At 32.6% G+C, this 20,789-nt stretch overlaps 2 protein-coding genes and 1 long non-coding RNA gene across 14 annotated transcripts in view; 1 reads left to right on the top strand and 2 right to left on the bottom strand.

The window, feature by feature from the left end:
- LOC145184649 (TBCC domain-containing protein 1-like) overlaps positions 1-6,877 on the bottom strand; it is a 29,764-nt gene extending 22,887 nt beyond the window's left edge. For 5 of the 12 annotated variants that reach the window (XM_090093596.1, XM_090093602.1, XM_090093597.1 and 2 more), the window contains exons 1-3: positions 5,126-5,362; positions 4,572-4,633; positions 1,625-1,687 (exon numbers count right to left, since the gene is read on the bottom strand). In XM_090093596.1, coding sequence (XP_089949722.1) covers positions 1,625-1,687; positions 4,572-4,633; positions 5,126-5,224 — 224 coding nt within the window. In that variant the 5' untranslated portion in view covers positions 5,225-5,362. Of the gene's footprint in view, positions 1-1,624; positions 1,688-2,118; positions 2,267-4,571; positions 4,634-5,125; positions 5,363-6,055 lie in introns of those variants that run through there. The other 7 variants (XM_090093601.1, XM_090093605.1, XM_090093607.1 and 4 more) reach the window with 4 other exon arrangements.
- A 389-nt stretch (positions 6,878-7,266) lies between these two features.
- On the top strand, positions 7,267-8,723 carry LOC149885999 (uncharacterized). Its single transcript, XR_016454352.1, has 3 exons — positions 7,267-7,425; positions 7,913-8,182; positions 8,402-8,723. It is a non-coding gene; the product is annotated as an uncharacterized LOC149885999 (long non-coding RNA).
- Positions 8,724-9,512: 789 nt separating this feature from the next.
- Positions 9,513-11,616, bottom strand: LOC149885998 (uncharacterized). The gene is made up of 2 exons (XM_090093613.1): positions 11,506-11,616; positions 9,513-11,306 (listed from the first exon to the last, which is right to left on the bottom strand). The coding sequence occupies exons 1-2, from the start codon at positions 11,553-11,555 to the stop codon at positions 9,731-9,733; spliced, it is 1,626 nt and encodes a 541-aa protein (XP_089949739.1). The 5' UTR covers positions 11,556-11,616; the 3' UTR covers positions 9,513-9,730.
- Positions 11,617-20,789: the final 9,173 nt, after the last annotated feature.

Genomic DNA, 20,789 nt, shown 5'->3' with positions numbered 1-20,789 from the left:
AGGCCAGCTTTTACTGCTCAGACTTTGATACAAGCTCAAAATCAGATTGGAATGTCAAACAGAGATGTGATAAAACTTGCCTTAATATTGAGCAAGTATCTTCTCAGGGTATTTTGGAAAAAAAATCATGGTTCTATATCGGAAACACTTGGAAAAAAACATGTCTGACATGTTCTCAGCATCAGAAGTTTGAGGCTCAAAAAAAATAATCGAATCTCTTGCTGGTTTACTGCAAAGTTCTAGAAGCTCTCAGATGTTCTGTTACAGAGATCAGGCTAAACAGCCAAACCAAATCTTGAAAGTAGGAATGGATGGTAGAGAAGGTTTTTTGAAAGTCTCTCTGGTTTTCCTTCTTTGAAATGACAGTCTGAATCACCACCATTTAAGAAGGTTCTTTCTCCCTTAATAGCTAAAGAAACAGTTAAAAGACATTTTCTTGTGGCAATCTCTGAAAATTTCACAGAAGGTTGTGACATGATCAAATAGATCTTGGATAAGCTCATCTTTAAAAAAATGTGATTTTTTTTTATTTAGCAATGTGATACTTGTCAATATCATTTATGATCTTCAATCGCATTTAAGTGCTCCTCCTTTCATGTGGTATTGAATCAAGAAATCTCAATCAATGTGTTGAGCTCTGAACATTTGGATCAACTCAAGAAGATAATGCTACATTCAAAGCTTCAGATGTTGACATTAGAAGAGCAAGGTACTTCAAAACTCTTATCAATTAGTCTATTATTAAGTTGCCAGATAAAACACTCATTCTTGAATCTATTCCATTCATTGAGTTGCACCTAGTTCTTGGAGTGGCTAATCATTTGTTAAAGAGTTTTTGTCTTGTTTGGCCTAAAGCAATTGATTGATCTTAAATGTTGAACAATAAGCAACACCAGTATCATGGTGGGCAATTCACTGGCAACAGCTGTAATAAACTTTTAAAGAAGGTTCATCAAAATATCAGAAAAATTGATGCAGATGTCCACTCCTGCTTTGGCAATCACTTGTCAGAAAATTATTTTTAAAAAAGTGAAGAGTCTAAATGTTCCTATGTGAACCTTCCTAATAAACAACATTCACTCCTAAGGTACATGTAGTCTTTTTACATGTGAGCCAATTCATCAGCAATTTTTAAATGTTTTTTGTTCAAATTTTTTCCCAATAAAAGTTTTTGTTCTTAATAATTTGATAATCTTGAATTTGTTTGCTCTTGAAAATGATGTTTCTACTTTTGTTAGCTTAATAATATTACTTTTTCTTTTTTTGCAGTCTATTTAAAAGTATAATAAATTATATGAATGCAACTATATCAAAAATTATATGAATGCAATCCTGTATACTTGTACTATCATACATGGTGACTTTAAGTTTAAATGAAAAACATAGATGAGTTGGTAATTTCAGCAATAGTAATCTTTTTTAAATTGATAGAATTGTAAACATATAAAAAAAAAAATTATCATCTAAAATTGAGAGCATCCTAGAGTCTTGCTTATTTCTAAGAAAAGCATGGCTCATTGATTAAGAAACTCCTAAATGTAAAAATGATGCTTTACTTTATTTTTTTTTATTAAAACTACTAAATTATCAATACATCAAAATAATAAATCACTAATAAACTTACATCCAAGCAAGATTTTCATCTATTGATAGTTTATTGCAAGCAACATGCTGCCATACTGGAAACCTAAACAGTAAACAACTACCATTTTAATTCCTGATAAAATTAATTGAACTTATGACAAATCAAATTTACATGTGAAACTTGGGTGAAAAAAAGTTACAGTTTTTAAATCTAATAAGTTTAAATAAGATTGGAGTATGTAAAGTTTCATATTACTTTTGATCTCAAGCAATTTACGTTTCATTCTGGATAATTTAGTTCCTTGAATTATAAAGGAGAGTGCACTTTGCATTATGAAGGAAAGTGTCCCTTAGAGTCAAGAGAGAAAAGAACTCTAAAATCTCTAAATCTAGCACAGGCAAATAAAAAGACCCTTTTTCTTTCTTTTAAATAAGGTATTTTTTTCATACTAATGGTTCCTTAAGTAAAAAAAAGGATATTTGCATTATTATCACTTTTGTTATTGCTTTTTAATGACAGATGAGATTCTTTACCAAATTTTCTGGCCAAACATTTTATAAACAACTCATGGTCCACTCTTCACACAGTAGTCTAATAAACTCTTTATGTTCTTTGTTTATTTTCAACTTAATGGAATTGAATTTGATTGTGATTCAATTGATCAGTTGAATTGCTTCTTTTCTGATGTAAAAAAAAAAAAAAATTATAAAGTTTTTGTTTTTGAAGAAAGCCAACCCCAGATAATAACTATTAACCCTTTTGAGACTCTCGGTTCATGTATGTACCACTAAATAACATAGCTGATCTAGACGCCTTTTGTGGATAAAACTTGCTTGAAATACATATATTTTTATTTGTTGATGGCGCTTTAGGAATGTGCAACAAAAATAAAAAATATTTACCTAAAATCAATAAAAAGCTGAAAAGAGGCAAATATGTGTTTCAGTGCAGTAGAGATGGACTGCTATTTATAAAATGGCAAGACACAAAAGAAGTCCATATGTGGAGTAATTGTCATAAAGCTGATGTTACAGAAGTTATGTAAACTTTGAAAGACTGCTCAAAATGTAGTGCTTCTTGCCCAGAGATGATTGCGTTCCAACAAGAAGTTATGGGAGGGGTGGATTTAGCAAACCAAATGATAGGACTATATGAACTGGATCGTAAATCAAACAAATGGTGGAAGAAAGTGTTTTATTGCTTACTTATGATGTGAGGAAAACCAAACACAAAAACAAACAAAAACAATTTGTCTAGAATACGACCTTCCATTACACTGAAAATGTTTTGCAGCTTATCATACATAAAATATTACAATATGCATGCATGTTCATTTTTGTTTGTCAATTAGTTATGTTATGCTCAAAATATACAATATTTATTGACCAAAAATACTCTATTATACAACAATAAAGAATTCAACTTTTTTTCAAGAACAATATTTGTATGGTACTGATGGTACACATATGAACCACTATAGAAGACTGCTGGTGCATATATGTACCATCACCCCTGCCAGCCCCTTGATGGTTTATTTCCACTTTTCCAATAGATAAGGTACTATTGACTAAAAAAATTATAAAAATACAAAAAAAACATATTCTTACTTTTAAAAAAAGAACCGTCTCAAAAGGGTTAAGGATAATCACATAAAGAAATTTTAAAAACATAACACCAACTTGAATTTTGCTATAATTCTAGGAAATATTTAATATTGCTTGTTGCATTTAAATTTCTTTTTGTTAAATATAAAAATCAATTTGTTTGATTTCTGTAGTTTACATTTTTGAAAATATCAAACAAATTTTAAGCCAAAAACTATTGATCTACTTACTAAGTAATAAAGACGAAGAACAATCTACATATAGTAGTATGTAATAATAAATAGTTGTTGTTCCTAAATAAGTAATAATAACTATTACTTTACTACCTTTTAATAATTTTTAATTATTTTTTTATTTTTTGCAATTTATTAAGAAATCTTGACAGATTTTCAATTTCAATTCTCCATTAATTCATTAGAATAGACAAAAAGGGACAAGTATTGATCCAAATTATTCTATTGAACCACTTTATCTGCTCATTTTTTTAATAAGCCAAAGTGATACTTTGTTGTGATTTTGCAGGAAGCTTATTAAAAGTGTTTTAAAAGCAGTTCTGTGTAGAAAAGCAACTTACAGGATCTTTTGTTTGTTCAACACACCATAGAAATTTATAAGTTAATGAAAATGATGGTTGCAATACCCTATCAGTTTGATTGAATGCTCTAGTCAAGATTTTGGTCTGTGCTACTTTTCTCAATTGCAAAATCAAACTGAAAGGTAAATAATTTTGAATGTAACAATTTTGAATGTAATAATTGAAAACAACTTAAAGTGAATTTATCAGATTCAGCTGTATGTGCAGATATTCAACCTTCTGACTCACAATTATTTGACAGTGACATTGTTTTGGTTTTGAAGATTTTAAATGGTCTTTGGAATTATTTTACAACTTTTGTGGAAAATTAGTTATTGATGCATGAAAATACCTTACTAAGTGTAAACGCTTTAAATATCATTCCTCAAAGATGTCTGGGGCAATGAGTTTTTGCCATACTATTTATATTTTTCATTTTCATTTCCATTCTCAGAAGGTACCAACCAACATTATGCTCTTCTTTTTCTTACCTTTAACACATTTATTTTTGCATACACTTTCAGAAAAAGCTACGTTGTTTTTTTTTAAATACTAAATAGTAAAATGAAATTTGAGAACCTTTATCTTAGGGTGAATTTTAGCTGGAATGATTTACACTATTAGAAAGATATTTGGGTAAGAAAAAAAGATATTTGATCTCTGTCTAAAAAGTCTTAATCTTCATTTCCTTATAATAGAAGTATTTTAAAAACAAAACATTAAATTTGATTACTGAATTTTTATACAATTAAATTATGCCATTTTTAAAATGTTCCCTAACAAACCATTAAATTACAATATTACTTACATAAGTCTAGGATATCCTGCTTTTCCTTTACATTTTGCATATACATGCAATTTTCGCAAGTTCTATATAAAAAAATGTTATCAAAAGTTTAACTTTCTTATTAAAATTCTTAGTGCCACAAAAAAGCAGATTTTCATAAAAGAAATATTTGTGACTTAACTATTCACAAATTGTGATGCAATTAGTGAAAAATATTTCACTAACTCAATAAATTTCAAACTAAAGAGATTAGTTTTTTTTTCTATTCAGCTTTTTTTTTCTTTATTTTGTATTAATATTTAGACTTTTAAAGTTATAAGTTTTTCATAATTCTTTTTTGTGAATCATTCATAGTATATAGCTGCATGATCAGTATAAACAAGTTCAATATTGAATTTGTGTATCTTCTGAATATTCTTCAAAGATATTATTGCTTAGTATACAAATAAGTGGTTTAGTGTTTTAAATGGATAACCTGTTTCTGGAGGTAATTTTAAGAGATTTTTAAAAAAAAAGGAATCATGATTCTGTAAAAGAAACAACAACCACTGCAAGCAAAATTAAAATTGACTCACATGATGAGTCAACCTGCTTGGTGGTGGTACGGGTATTACACCTATATCAAAGGGTTCTGCTTTCACCCATAAATAGACATCAGAATTCTTTTCAGTCATAATTCTATTCGAGTTTATTCGAATTTATGTTGCTAACTATACAATTTTTGAATTTTCTAATTTTGTAAAACGATGCGCGTGCGATGCTCAACTGCTTATAACCGTGCGCTTATAAATTATTAATAAACACACTTTTCGACTTAATGATTTCGAAGTAAAACCTTTGTGAGGCGCATTCATACGGATATTGAACTCTTATACGCTCTAATACCGAATATTCACCAATTAAAAAAGATATTCAAGACGAGTATGTATGGATCTAATTGATTTTGAAGTTTTCTGTAAATTGAATGTAGATTTTTCATACGGATTTCTAGAATATTTTCCAAAATATCATGTAACCTCATATATTGCATGACCTAAAAAAATTCACTGTTTCGGAGCTTTCTTTTAGAAAATGAAATGCGTTCTTAAAGAAAAATTTCGTTGTATGCTCAAATTATATATATATATATATATATATATATATATATATATATATATATATATATATTGTGAGGGTGGCGCTTTTTTTTTTATTTTTATTTTTATTATTATTATTATTTGCAGTTAAGGGGAAGGGGAAGGTTTGGGTTAAGGTTATGTTTGGATTAGGTATATGGAGGTTGGGAACGAGGTTAGTGGTCTGGGGAGTACTTGGTTAGGTAAGGGCGAGGTTTAGGGATAGTTTGGTTAGGAATGGGCAAGGTTTAATCTAAAAGGGCTAAACTTATAATCGCCGTCCTCAGTATATTCTTTAACATAATAAAACTCAACAAATGTTCTATTAATGTGTAATGGTAGCACTCTTACTCTTATAACTTTTATATAATACAAATAACATTCACTTACGCTTCTTGCAGTGTTCAATACTTTTTATTTCAATTACTCCTCTTTCTTTTATATCTTCTTTTATTACAAATATCTCTTCTTTAATTAAATCTTCTGTTTATTCTCCAACAATCAATATTAAAATCTTCTTTTCTTCTTTTATTCAACTACTTATTAAACTGTTTATTCATCAAAATACTCTTCTTACCACAAAATTCTTTTTCTTCTTTAAAATCCTCTTTAAATCTCTTATAACTCTTTTCTCATAAAAATCTTCTTTTAAATCTCTTTAAAACTCTTTCTCTTAAAATTCTCTTTTAAATCTCTTCTTCAAAAACTCTTTTCTCTTCTCCCAAAAAAATCTAATTCTTCTCCTCTTAACTCTCTCTCCACTTAACTTCACTTAACTCCAGTTAACTGTCCGATTCTTTCTTTTTTTTTGTTGAGCTTTTATAGTTTTTGCTTGTTTTCCTGTTGCGATATCTTTTCATTTATTTATATGGCAGGTTTATGAGTCTTTGTGTTTACGTCTTTTCTCAGTTGTTTTTAACTTTTCTTCTTTCCGTTTTATCGTCTACTTACGTGATAGATTGGTGAATCATCGTGTATAAGTATTTTCTGATCGTTGTTTTTGACTTTTCTAATTGTCGCTTTATCGTTTACGAGTCTCCACGTTTACGCATTTTCTCAGTTGTTGTTTTTAACTTAATTCTTTTTGCTTTATCATTTATTTATGTGAATAGTGGACGAGTCATCTTGTATCGTTGTTTTTTAGCTTTTCTTATTATCGCTTTATCATTTACGCGTCTTCGTGTTTACGTTTTTCCACAGTTGTATTTAACTTTTCTTCTAACGCTTTATCACTTATTTATGTGAAGAGTTGGTGAATCATCTTGTGTATGTTTTTCTATCGATCGTCGTTTTTATTTTAGTTTTCCCTCCTCACAATATATATATATATATATATATATATATATATATATATATATATATATATATATATATATATATATATATATATATATATATATATATATATATATATATAGAAGATACAGCGAAGGATGACAACTTTGTTGGTACTTAAAGTTTCATATCGGCGCACTGTGGGACGAAATCCCGATTTCGTGGCCAAAAGTCAAATTTTTCAGTTTTAAATTTTCGTCTTTTTACGTTCAGATCTTGTTTACAGATAGTCCTAGAACAAAATTCCGAGCAGGGTAGGTATATACCTGCTCTAGGCTGGCCTGGACATCAGTTGACATATAGCCTCCGTTCGGTACGCACTAAACAAGTGGACACGTCGAAAAATTCTTGCCTTTTTTAAAGTGCTGTTAAACTGAAGAAACTATTTCAATTGGAATCCGGCAAAATGGAATCACTTTCTGGAGGCATGTAGAATAGATGGTTATGCACTGTTATTGCTAATTTTGATTTTTTTAATATTTAAATCGCGCGACAAGTTAACATAAAAAATTGTAAATTTTTTATTTGAAGTCGATTTTCTAATGTCGTTTTAAAAATTTAAACGCGGCTATCCACCTTCTTTCGACAAGGAACTGATAGTGTATAGTGTTAAATATAACATATAAAAAAACTGGCTGCCATTGAGTGCCATTTTAATAGTGAGACTAGTTTTTATGGAGGAATGCGTGGTGCGACATTATTCTATTAATATAGATTAATGTCTGAAAATGGTCATGGAAATTAGTGAATTAACATTATTTAATGGCACTAATTACATTTTAATACAATAATTTATTATTTTAAATATATGCTTTACAAGTTACTTCTCGTTCCGTTTTATGATAATCTCAAAATTTTATAAAATAGTCCTCAAAGAACTCTCAGCCGTTATAACTGTATTATTTTTTACAGAGCCTTCCAAATCTTCAAATATGGAATTGTCAAGAAAAGATATATTCTTTAAGGTGAAAGACAGTTTTAAAAATGAATATAAATTCATCATTGATGTTTTGACAGATGCAATTTTCAAAAAATCGGAACATGTGATACAAGTAGGCGAAGATGAAATGTCATTATCACGGTTATTTGCAAATTTTCGATTGAGATGGAGAGCAGCAGGAAGATGGGAAGAGTAGTATAAAAAAGCGGGTTCTGGCGCATTGGCACTTTTCCATACTTAAGGTTGATAACTTTGATGCGTTTTTTTTTGTTGACCTTTTTTTCAAAAAAATCTGCGCTGAAGTTATAAAATGTTTCTTGTCATAATATTTGTTTTCTTCTCACAATATTTCTTCCCGTGATAATAAAAATTTCTTGTTATTTATTCTTATTGTTTCTTGTCGTAATAAAAATTTCTTACCACAATGATATAAATTTATTTTCTTAAAAAAATGTCTCTAGCGAGAACAAAGCATGCAGGTGAAATGAAAGCGTTGTTTGATCTGGTTGGCAGACGATCCCATGGCTCAGAACCACAATATTTCTTCTCACAATATTTCTTACCGCAATGATCTTTTTAAATCTCTTCTGGACCGAAAAACGTCTTCCAAAATGATTCTTTTATCATCATTGGCGCTGAGTGCGATTTTGTTGATTTCTTCGGTGTAAATGTCGTGAAGATGGGATCGGATGACATTCATGGTTGCAAGTTTTTCTTTTTTATCCATTAAGGAGTTTTTGTAATGTTTATGTTTTATTTTATTGTCAACGACGGTTTTTTTGACACCTTTGCATTTTTTGTGTCCGTCTTTTTCTTTAAGGATCTTGTAGGAGTAGAGTTTCGGTTGAAGCCCAACAAATTCTTCAATCTGTTTTCCATTGCTTTCGTCTTTGAACATTCCAATGACTTTTTTTGTTTGCACCAACTTTGAACCCAACGTTTTTAATGGCAGGATGGTTTTTGTCAAATTTGCTCGTGTCAAATCTTTCTAGTACATCACCAACAATGTCTTTGTAAAAATCTTCCGTTTCGATTTCGTAAATGAGCGAGTCCGTATCGTTCATTAACAATTTTGCACGGCGCGACCCGAGTGCTTATTTATTCTAACTCCCAAAAACGCATCATTGAAAAAATGTGGATAAAAGATTTAAAGTTATTTTTCTTAACATATATACGCCTTTAAAATTTCTAACTAACTTTATTTGAAAGAGATAGTAATTATATTTCTTCAGATTAACTTTAAACATTTTTTTATACTAAAAATATTTTTTAAAATGAATTGAATTGATTTGGAGATAGTATTCTTCAAAAAAATATTTGTAAAAAAACAATGCTTATTTATTCTATCTCCAATAACAGAAATCAGGATAACATTTTTGAAGCATTTTACAACGTTTGCAATACTCATAATTTGACTATTGTTTTAAACTGTTTCTTCAAGTAAATAAAGCGTTTCTTTAGAAATTACCAAAGAAGGGTTACCCCCAAAACCATGACACTACCACTGTCTACATTGTGATAGTGGATATTAAAAGGTACACTATACAGAAACAATATGAAATAATTTCAGCATTCAGTAAAAATCAAAGATTATTTTAAAAAAAATCAGTTTTAGTACAACAAAAAGTTTTTATCTTAAGATTGTTTCATAAAAAGCACAGTCAATTGCAGGCATAAAACATAGCATTGACTTTATATCTTTTGTTTTTTCTATGCTTAAAGGAATTGGTGATGTTAATAATGAAACACTAGAGATTGGGACTATTTCCTGCAAATGTTTTTGCGCCAACTCACAATGTCCTTCCTTTTTTCAAAATACTTACACATATTTCTGGTTCAGTGATAGAGTGACAGTCCTTGTATGTTACAAAATGCGGCATATTTGAATGATATTTTAGTTGTTTGACAGAAAAAAAAGGTATCTGCAAAAAATTCATAGTCTTTGATAATTTTTCAAAGTTAAAAAAATCTGATGATTTCATCTGCAGAATTTGGGTTTGGGGCTTTCTTCTCAGCGTTTTTAATATACGAATTAAGCTAATTGGGCTAAATACTTCATTTTTATCTAAAGTTTTTTCAATTAAGCTATGAGCATTATCAACTTCTTGCACAAGAGAATGACCTTTTTCTGAAAATTTTTGAGTAATTGTCTTAATTTGTATATTTTCAAGCATAAAGCTTTTTAAAGCAAAAGCAAGTATTGAATTTCTATTTTGTGAAACACATGAGTCAGACCAAAGAATGATTTCTGTTACATTTGGATGTTCTAAAACTAATTGCCTTAAAACCTTTACCAATGCTGATGCAATACAATTAGCAGTTCTACCACCAGTATATTCACTCCACACACAACAGTAAACTTTGTTATCTATTGAACTATGAACAGTGAGATTAAAAAGTGATAGTTTTCTTTTATAAAAAAAATTTGATATATTTGCTCTTGGAAGCTGAATAACATTTTCCATATCAAAACATAAAACAACTTTTCTGGATTCTCTGTCACTCTTCCTTTCTTGATAGGAATCTGTCTTTAAAAAAATATGACGCTGAAATTGTATTTTATACTCTAAGCTGTTAATTGCTTTCTCCATATTCATTTTATTCTCTTCACAGCAGTCACATCGGTCTGATTTTGGTTTTGAAAAACCTATATTAAACTCTGTATTAAACACTTCTCTATATTTATGTTGCTTAACATATTGAATTCCTTTTTTTGCGCAATGCTCAGTATATAAGTCATACATTAATGACAAATTCAACTTATTTTCAAGATATTCTTTTTTGGTAGTGCTCCTACAATGATGAGATTTAATACGTGGAAACATATTTATGTGAGTACGAACTTCATCCAACAATCTTTGTGGCAATTTGTATTTTACGTACTTTCCTTTTTTTCTTTCAACTGGAACTCCTGTATGTAGATCTATTAAATTGTTGTGAAAATAATGCACTCTTGCTTGAGAAATGCAAAGAGCTCCTAAAAAAAACTTTTTACAAACCCTGTGAATAAAGTTGTCATTTTCCATAAAATATTGATAAGAATACTTTCTTCTGCTATTGCCTGAAACAGTTCTAACTCTAACTTTTTCATTTCTTTTTGTAAATTTAGCATAAAAAGCATTTTTGCTATTGTCATCTAAACTCCAGAAATGTTTGAATATAAGTTTCCTATTTTCCGGGGAAATTTTTGATTCACAAGAAAATTTGCACTTTAAGCAATTACTTTCAACAGGTTTTCTTTCTTCAACTTTTTTCCCTCTTGAATTTATATAGGATTGGCCAGATTCTCTTTTTTTCTTTGTGCAATTCCTTTTCCACATATCAGTATTTCTTGTCCGTTTTCGAGTTTTCTTTACTTGGTCTTCACTAAAAAGATAATACAATAATTTAATTTACAGAATAACAACAGCAACAAAACCACTTGAGTAATGTTGACTAAGATTATATTAAATTTTACATAATTATTATCAAATTATAAACAAATTTTATATTAATTATTTTAAGATAAATTCTTTAAGCACTATTTTGTTAAATAAATAAGCAAAATAATCACAGTTCGACTTACGTTATTGAATTACAAAAAAAGACATTTTGTGTAGTTTCGCGGTCTGCCATCTTGAAATGCTCATCAAATTATAAAAAGCAAGCTGCCTGATTGGCTAGAATCTGTTAGAACGAATAAGCATTAAAAAATTTTACTTGTTTGGAAACAAGTTTTTTGGAGCGCTTTATTTGATTGGCCGTTTTGGAGTTAAAACAATTAAGCATAATAAAACAAGTTAAAAAAGTGGAGATAAGACAAAGTGAATTCTTAATTGTCAAGTACCCGCCACATTATTACACAAATCAACAATAAAAATATAAAGATTTTGATGCTTTATTGACAGCTTTATAGTTATTTTGATTTTTTACAAAATTGGAGTTAGAACAAATAAGCACTCAGGTCGCGACGGTCGTTGTATTTTGGTTTGATGTAGTCGTAGTGATGTTCAAACATTAAAATTTTGCTTATGTCCAGGTTGCACATTCCTACATAAATGGGTTTGTTGTAAACCAACTTTGTTTTCTTCATGTGAACGGCGATTAAGTTTTCATCAAAAATGGTGCGGCTTTCGAAATGAGGTCTTTTAGATAATTTTAAGGCTTCTTTTTTTGCAGTGACGAGTCTGACATCTACATGATATTCAATGTTTTCCATGGTTTTTCCAAAGACGGAGTTGTTCATGAGTTTGAAAAATTCTTTTTCAAAAGGGTTTTCAGCTTTTGCTCTTAAATTGGTGTTGAAGTCGATGTATGGTTTCATCCAAGGTTTTTCTTTAAATGTGAAGCCTCGATGAATTTTTATAATGATCAATCCCATTCGTTCATACAGTTTTAGGTTTTCATGATAGACAACGTATTCCTTTTTAGGGTTTAAATTTGGAACGAGTTTTTCTACTTTCCCAATGAGCATTCTTTCAGGAGCTAAAGGGTAATCATTGTGATCGTCGTGAAGGTAATCAGGGTAATCCAAATCGACTTCTAAAATGCATGGCATGGATTTCCAATGGGAGAGTTATCTTCAGTCATCCATCTAAATCCTCCAGCGGGAAGATTTTTGCTCATTGCCCATCCGTACAAGTTGTCGGCGTCTAAGTATTGAAATCATAAGAATCACCCATGTATTTGTTGTTTGAGAATCCATGTCGGTTTGAAATCATGCTGATCCCACCGCGTACTCCCTTTTGAATCATGCGAAGCATATCAGGATCGATTAGAGCGTCTAATTCAACTCCAGGAGCTTTTCTTCTTCGTCATAAGCTTGGAGACAATTTCTGCAAAAATATTTTTTTCTTTTGCCTTTTGTTACTGAAGAACCAGCTAATCGACTGAAGCTTTTAATGAGGCAATAATGGTTAGTGTCTTCGTTTGAAATGAACGTCAAATCAACAGTATGCTTTCGATTTAAAATTTTGGATATTCGTAGAGGGTGAAGTTTTTTTTCATCGTACCGAAAGACGTTGATGCTAATGTTTGGATTGATCTTTTCAAACTTGTCGATTTTATGAAGCTCGACATGAAATTTCATTCCTTCCCATTTCAACTCTTCTGATTTTAGAATCAAGTCTTCGTCAATTCTTTCGTTGTCTCTATTTTTTAGATTCAACGCTCTGGTGACAGACAATTTAAAGCATTGATTGTCTTTGTTTTCCATGTTGATAATGGCCTTTTTGTTTTTCAGTTCATCAGGCCGCTTGATGTATGAAGAACCGACGAGAGGGGTGTAATCGATCATGTTAATGTCTATTTTCAAAATTTTGGAAACTTTCCAATTGGACCCTTCTTTGCTGTAATTGACCATGTTTTCAAGAACTCTTTCTTTCCATGTTTCAAAGCTTTCTCTTTTATCTGTCGATTCGAGAACAACATCGTATTTGGATGGAAAGGACTCAGTGCGAAGAGTTTCTTCTCCAGTAGCAATGTTCACACGCGTCATTTCACATGTTAAAACAAGGTTCGTTTTTGTGTTTTTCTTTAGGACTTTGATCGCGACATCGTTAACCATGTTTAAAAAGGCAGCAGGATCTTGACAATTTTCAGAGGGTGTGTAAGAAAATTGCTCAGTGATGTGATTTAGCGCATGATCAGTCAATTTAAACTTAACGGGACGAGGAGCAGGAACCGGTCTAACGGGAGCACCGAATACAATGTCTTTGATGGACTTTATTCTTTTTTCAACTCCATTTCTTACACTGCTCACTGCATTCTTCACCGTCTCTGGAACGTATGGATCAATGGCAGTAAGCACTTGGTTGAAACTGTTGGAGACAGCCGTTGCAATTCATGTAAACAAACCAGGACGAGGAGCAGGAACCGGCCTGGGTGTAATGACGCTCGTTGAATCGGCAACAGGTGTGTCAAGGATAGATGGTTCAGCTCTAGTCACCCGATTTTGCAAGCGAGCAGGTCCGAATGAAATCAAGTCATTAGAAAGGGACGAGGAGCAGGAACCGGTCTTTGAACAACAGATGCATCAGTCGTTCGTCTACGTGTGCCAATAACAGGCCTCGTGTTTTTTATGGCTTCAACGAGCTCTTCTCTTGTCATTCTTGTATAGCGTTTTATCGCTCTTTCTTTAGCATCCTTTCGCAATGATGCCATTGAGACTTTTTTCTTTGCTTTATTACTCATTTTTTATATACAGAAAAAAATTTATTTAGCTCATTTTCAATTTTTGAAAAAAAGAATTGAAAATTCCATATTTTTCATTCCAGCTTGCGACTTTTTAGAATTTCGACTATGTATCCATTGTCTACTTTTCCATCTCGATGTTGAAAGTATAACCAGCTGCGTCCCGTCTCTTTTCGAGCTTTATAAAGGGATTTGTATTCAATCACTTCACCTGTTTCAACATGTGTTAATCTCAAAACAGAAGGGCTAGTTCTGATGTCTCCAAGTCTTTTCCATTGAGGATCGATGGGCTTTTTTTCTTTTGGCGGTTTTTTTTCAAGCACTCTTGGTCTTCTTACAGGTCTCTTTTCTTTCACATTTTCCATTAAACAGCTTTTATCGATCAGATTGTTTTCAACCGCGATCAGTGTCAAAGCTACCTAAGTGCGTGCTGTTTTGGTAACACCATTTTCTTTTAACAACTTTTTCAAATCACTTCTTGTGTAAATCATCTTTTTTATTTGGAAAGATTTTATTTATCTCAAATTCAATTTTTTCATTTTCAGCAAATTTTCAATTCTTTGAAAAGAATTAAAAATTCAACGCATATATATTTTTAATTGCTCTAATTTTTTTCTGCTATTTCTTTAAGTTCTTTACGTCCTTTAGAATTTAATTTACAAGTTTGAAAAGAATTATGCAAAATAATAGTTGCTTTTATCATTTTCATCGCTATTTCAGGTGGATTCATTTGAATTATTTCTTTTAATTTGATTCGATATTTTCTCGGAAGTTTTTTGATGTTGTTTAGTAATTTAATTAAACTTTTCGATTTGATTATAGCAGGAGTTGGCTTAGGGTTATCGTCTAAGGCATCCAAAAGATCATCTTTTCGCATCTTGTAATAATATTCAACTTCTCGTTCTTTAGACTCTTTTTGCGTATCTTTAACCATCTTATTACTGATTGAAAATGTTGACTCTATCATATCTCCCATCTTTTTTATTTGAGCTGGAATTTATTTAACTCGAATTCAATTTTTTTCATTTTCAGCAAATTTTTAAATTCCCCTGGAAAACTCTTCGAATTTTTTAATTCTTCGAAAAGAATTGAAAAATTTTTAGATCCGTGGAAAATCAGAGAATTTTTTAATCAAACATCATGAATTCAATTTAAGTCCACATCCATTTTCAAGTGAAACTAACATCAATCAACATGTCTCGAATATTTAATTGGTCTCTTTGCAATTTTTTTTCAGTATAGTATTTTATGATGAGGTCGTCTCTACTCAATATTCGTTCTATATTTTCCATGTGATTACGAAACCGATTTTGAATCTTTTCCTTGTATCTTTGGCTTATTTTCTCCTTGGGAATTTCCATGAATTCCGAGTACAGCTGACTTCTAATAAGGGAGAAGTCTTTAATCATTTTGATTTGCTGCTTGCATTTTTCTTCAGCCTTTTTTTTTTCTTCTAACCGAGGGCTGCTCTTCTTCCCACTCTTCTTCAATAATATTGTCACAAACAAAATAATCCCGATTATGAAACCAAATGAATCTGAGACTTTCAATTTTTTTAATCATTTTGCTTTGCCCCTCGATTTTTGCCATTAATTTGTCAACTTCATCTGCGATGAATTTACTTTGCATATTACCCATCTTTTTTTTGTGCTGGAATTTATTTAACTCGAATGCAATTTTTTTCATTTTCAGCAACTTTCTTCGAAAAGTCAATTTCGGAAATGTCGAGCGCGTTGAGCAGCATGTCCATTTTCAGTTTTCCAGAAATTCTTTTCTTCTCTTCGAAATCGCAGTCTAAACCAAGCACATGTTTGTCGATCGCTCTCAGCTTTTCCCTCTTTTTCAAATTGCTCCATTCTCTGTTATGCTTTTTGATTTCTTTTTCCATTCGCGAATAGTCATCCTCTTTGCCTCTCCACAAAAGCGCGTAAAGCTCGTCCCTTTTCTCATTGCTGTACATTTTTGGAATTTTGAACGAGCCGCTTTCAGCCTTAAACGCAAGAGCCTCGAGCTGCTTTTTCTTGTTTACATCAGACTCTCTCTTGCTGCACTCCAAAAAAAACGGGTGAAACGACATTTTTATTTCAGAATTTCTATTTTAAATCCGTTTTCGTCCACTTTGCCGTTTCGACTCTCCAAATAATTGTTGCAATGTCCCGTCTATTTCATCGCTTTGTAAAGAGAACCGTATTCGATCACTTTTCCCGTTTCAGCATTTTTACAGCCACGGGATTGTTTCGGATCAAACGAAGCCTTTCATATTTAAAGTCTATCGGTTTGACGTCCTCCATCATCGCATTTTTGTCGATCAGATGGTTCTCCAGCGCAATCATCATCAACCCCATTTTGCTTTTTGACGTTTTGGAAACGCCATTTTCGATAAGAAAATTTTTCAAATCCTTTTTCGTATACTTCATCCTTTTTATTAAGGACCAATTTATTTTTAGGATCAATACACAACGTTCATTCTGTTTCCATCTGATTTGATTCTGAGAAATTTGTCAGAAATGACGACAGCAAAGGCTTGAGTGTCTGCAGGAACGTTTGCATTAAAGGTGGCCTTAATTTTCGCGTCCAACACGGTCGATTTTAACCTCTCGGCCTGCTTGCTCACGTCAAAAACAAAAAGAGGACAAATATGCCTGTAATTCAACGCCGTCAAATTTGGCTGAGCGATAATTTCGCTGATTCCAAAAATCTTGTTGTCAAACTTGCACGCGTCTCTGTAAGCCCTCGAAAATTTGTTGTTTGTGAAGGACAAGTCGTAATCGACGGCAGGGTACCTTTCGCTGTTTAAAGTGACGTACATGTTTTTTAAATTGCAGTGGTTGAATACGGAAGGGTTCAAATCTTGACTGCTATCTTTATTGGTTTGAAATCCGACAATAATGTACCTCGGTCTTTCAATGGCAGATCTTGCGCTCAAACTTCAACTGAATGTATTGGACACTGCCACGGCAATGGTGTCGCACTGTCGGGATTTAAACGACAACGGCACATCCACTTTGGACTCGATGAGTTTGTAAAGATTGCTGTTTGCCATAAAAGAAGGAGTGACATGAGGCATAAACAAAGACAATTTGTTCAAGTCCACGTTTCCTGCGGCTGTTTCAGCGCTCTTAAAAATCGCATCAACGTCGCTTTTTCTCACAAGAGTAATCATGTGCTTAAATCCGTAAAGAACTTTTTCGTAATCTTCGCAAAATCCAAAAATGTGTTTCAACGGAATGCAAAATGAAAATGTTCCTTTAACAGCAGGCTGCTTAATATTGAGTATTTTAGCTTACTCAATGGTTCGCATTAGATAAACAACTTGAGTAGTTGCAAGCACATAATATATATTTATAATACAAGAAGTTTAGTACAAAGTCTTAATAAAGTACTCTAGCATAGTCAAGTATGAAATTAACAAAAAAACTTAAGAAAGCATGGCTAGCACACAATGCATTGCGGGGATACTATAAACCCGCTAGTTTATTATCGGGAAGCGGAACAGGCTTCAACACTTAATGATGTAATCTTGCCTTTGACTAAATCTGCTGTTAACTGCAAGATCGGCAACAGCAGTGGTGTCTCTTTGCCACAGCTGATTCATTCCTTCTGATACTTGATACTCCACCGGATATTTAAGAAAACCAAGCATGGTGGTAGCTTGACCTGGACTGTGGTGATATGGTTTCCACCTCTTGATTCGACAATTGGTAAGAAATCTGACTGAACAGGTGCATGATGCCGTTGTTTGCAAGAGAGACCACATCCGTATCCGCATAGGAAGTCCCGTCTGCTTTTTTCAGTCTTCCTTTGACCAAAAGGTACGCCTCAGAGGGAAGCGTGAACAAATCTTGCTGCTCAATGCTGATTCTTATTTCCCCAGCAGTATTTAAGTTGTTACTGACCGGTTCGTATTCGTGAAATTCAAATCTCTCAATTTCTTCATCAACAATGATTTCTTCTGTAATGTTTAAAACATCGGAATTTGCCATTTTTCTATACAAAAGAAAAAAAAAATTTCCTTCAGACGGCCTCTCAAAATTATGCAATTTTCAGACCCTCCCCCATTTTAACCAGGTCTTGGATTCTGATGGTGTTTTTCCTGGATAACTTTTTTGGACGCAAAGAACCTCCGAGCGAGGAATAGTCACTGCTGATCGCTGGAGCTGCTGATGCAACCATTCCTAAAATAATGTCTTTGCTCTTTTGAGTAAGAACTTTCGGAGCAAATTCGCCTTTTTACCTTTATCAATAGCCACGTCTTTAGCAGTCACAATCGTCGAAGAAGCCAGCTCTTCTCCAGCAGATTTTGCAGTGTAATCGCTTCTCTTCCCACCTCGCTTTTTGCAATTTTGCTGGCCAAAGTAGACGCTGATCTCGATGCGCTCGACGCAGCTGCTCTTTTTAAAAAATTTCTTAACGTGTCAATGATTCCACTTCCCCTAACAACGTGTTTCTTAACATATCTGTTTCTGTAAATGATCATTTTTTAATAAGCAAAAAAAATTATTTTATCCATCGATGGCCTTCATCATCGATTTGTATTGGTCTTTGCTAATCATTTTTGTCTCAACAGCTCATAGCAAATGCTCACAGCCTCATTTCTCGATCCCGTATTCCCAGCACACAAGCAGCCACGCTCAATTCAAGCTTTTCCACCAACGCATTCGGATCGCTGGGAAGAATGGTGACTCCTGAACCTTTTTTACCTTTAAGATCGTTTTCAATAGGTAAGATGAATTGTTTGTATTTTTCAACCTCTGCAGCTTTGGGTTTGTTTGATCTTCCATCTGCTTTTACGGCTCCACTCTCTAATAAAATTTTTGAGTAATTAGCCACATCCTCTTCCGTCACGTCAAAATTCTTTGAAATGTTCGGATTGGTCATGAGCTCCCAAAGACCTTTTGTTCCTTCATACTTTTCACCTCCGACAATCATGTCATTTCCATCAAACAAAACACCCATTTTTCCAATGGAATATCGCCCGTCGTTTTTACTCAATTCAAACTTGTTTTTATAATTTCTTTTTCCATTATTTTTTGCACTTTGCTTGTTTAAAAAGTAAAGCGACATTTCACTCATAGGCACAAACGATTCATCCATCGGTTCTTCCATTTTCGTTGAATTTAAATTTTTAGCTTCGCTTTTAACTTTGTCTATTTTTTTTTTTTTTTATCAGCTTTTCGTTGCTTTCAATGAGCGGCTTGTACATCTTTTCGTTGCTTTCGATGAGCTGCTTGTACAGCTTGCTCAAATCAGTCTGAAAATCAGCATCTGAAATGTTGTCATTGATGCTTTTCTGATAAATTCTCTTTCTTCTGTCATTAATTTCTTTCACAATTTCATCCCTTTTGTTCGGGTCTTGTATTTTAAAAAAAGACATTGTTTTTAAAATACGCTAGAAATTTATTTTTTGGATCCGTGGAAAAATCTTTAATTTTTTTTAAACAAATTGTTAAACGCTTGAATGGCGTCTTCTCAACCTTTTTGAATCAGTGACTCTTTAGCCAATTCGTTCATGTTGCTTTTGGTTTTGTTTCGTATTTCCTCCGACAAGGATTTAAATTTTTGAAGCTCACGAAGAATCAATTGAAACTCTGAATCGCTTATTTTTCCGTCCATCAACGCTTTGGAAATGTACTCGCTGATGGTGTTCAATTTCGACTCTGCCAACACTTTTATCTTTTTATGCTTCTCCGCTTTCAATGCCATCTTTTTGTTCACTTGACCTCCGACAATCGATGAAAAACCCATTCCAATAGCCACGCCTTCACACGCAATCGCTGCTGGACTGGCTTTGCCTACTCCTGTTAATGAAAGACCTACCGTAGTTAGGTTTGTTCGACCTCCTGTTAAAGTTTCTGTGAAACCTGCAAAAGTGCGGTTTGTTGTTGGGCCTGATGTAACACCTGCTCTAAGACCGGTGCCTGTTCCTCGTCCTGTTTCCAATAACTTAATTTCGTTCGGACCTGCTCTCTTACAAAATCGGGTGATTTGATCTAGACCGTCTATTATAGATGAGCCTTTTCAAGATTCAACAAACGTCATTACACCTAGGCCGGTTCCAGCTCCAAGACCTGGGTTGTTTTCAAGAATTGCAACGACTGTCTACAACGGTTTCAACAAAATAAATGCTCTCGTTGATCCATTCATTCCGAATACGGTGAAGAATGCAGTAAGCAGCGTGAGAAACGGAGTGGAAGAAACGATAAATTCTCTCAAAGACGTTGTATTTGGTAAACCTGTTCCTGCTCCTAGACCTTTTACAATAAAGTTTAAAATGACTGAGCATTCAGCGGAGCGTACTGTTAGACAATTTTCTTACGAGCCTTCTGTTCGATATCAAGACCTTGCCTCATTTTTTAACTTGGTTAGAGAGTCTGCTATCAATGTCATGGAAGGAGAAAGAAACACAAAAGTAAGAATTATTTTAACGTGTAAAATGAAATCTGTAAGTATCTTAACTGGTGAAGAAGCTTCTCGATTAGCTAGTTTTTCATCCAACTCTGAAATTATACTGGGAGGTACAAATTTAAGAACGTTAAAGGGTGAAATGGAAGAAAAAATATTGGAACGTAGTGTTAAATACAATAAGTTAGGATCCAATTGCAGAATCTCTAAGATTTTAAAAATGGATATTAACTTTATTGATTACGTGCCTCTCAGCGGTGGATCCTACATTGATCT

The sequence above is a fragment of the Hydra viridissima genome, unplaced genomic scaffold (assembly GCF_058129835.1).
Source record: "Hydra viridissima isolate aposymbiotic clone 2 unplaced genomic scaffold, HvirCarnegie_v1 scaffold_7, whole genome shotgun sequence".
In the NCBI taxonomy this organism is placed as follows: domain Eukaryota; kingdom Metazoa; phylum Cnidaria; class Hydrozoa; order Anthoathecata; family Hydridae; genus Hydra; species Hydra viridissima.
The sequence above is the reverse complement of the archived record's forward strand: the minus strand, read 5'-3'. Positions and strand labels throughout refer to the sequence as shown.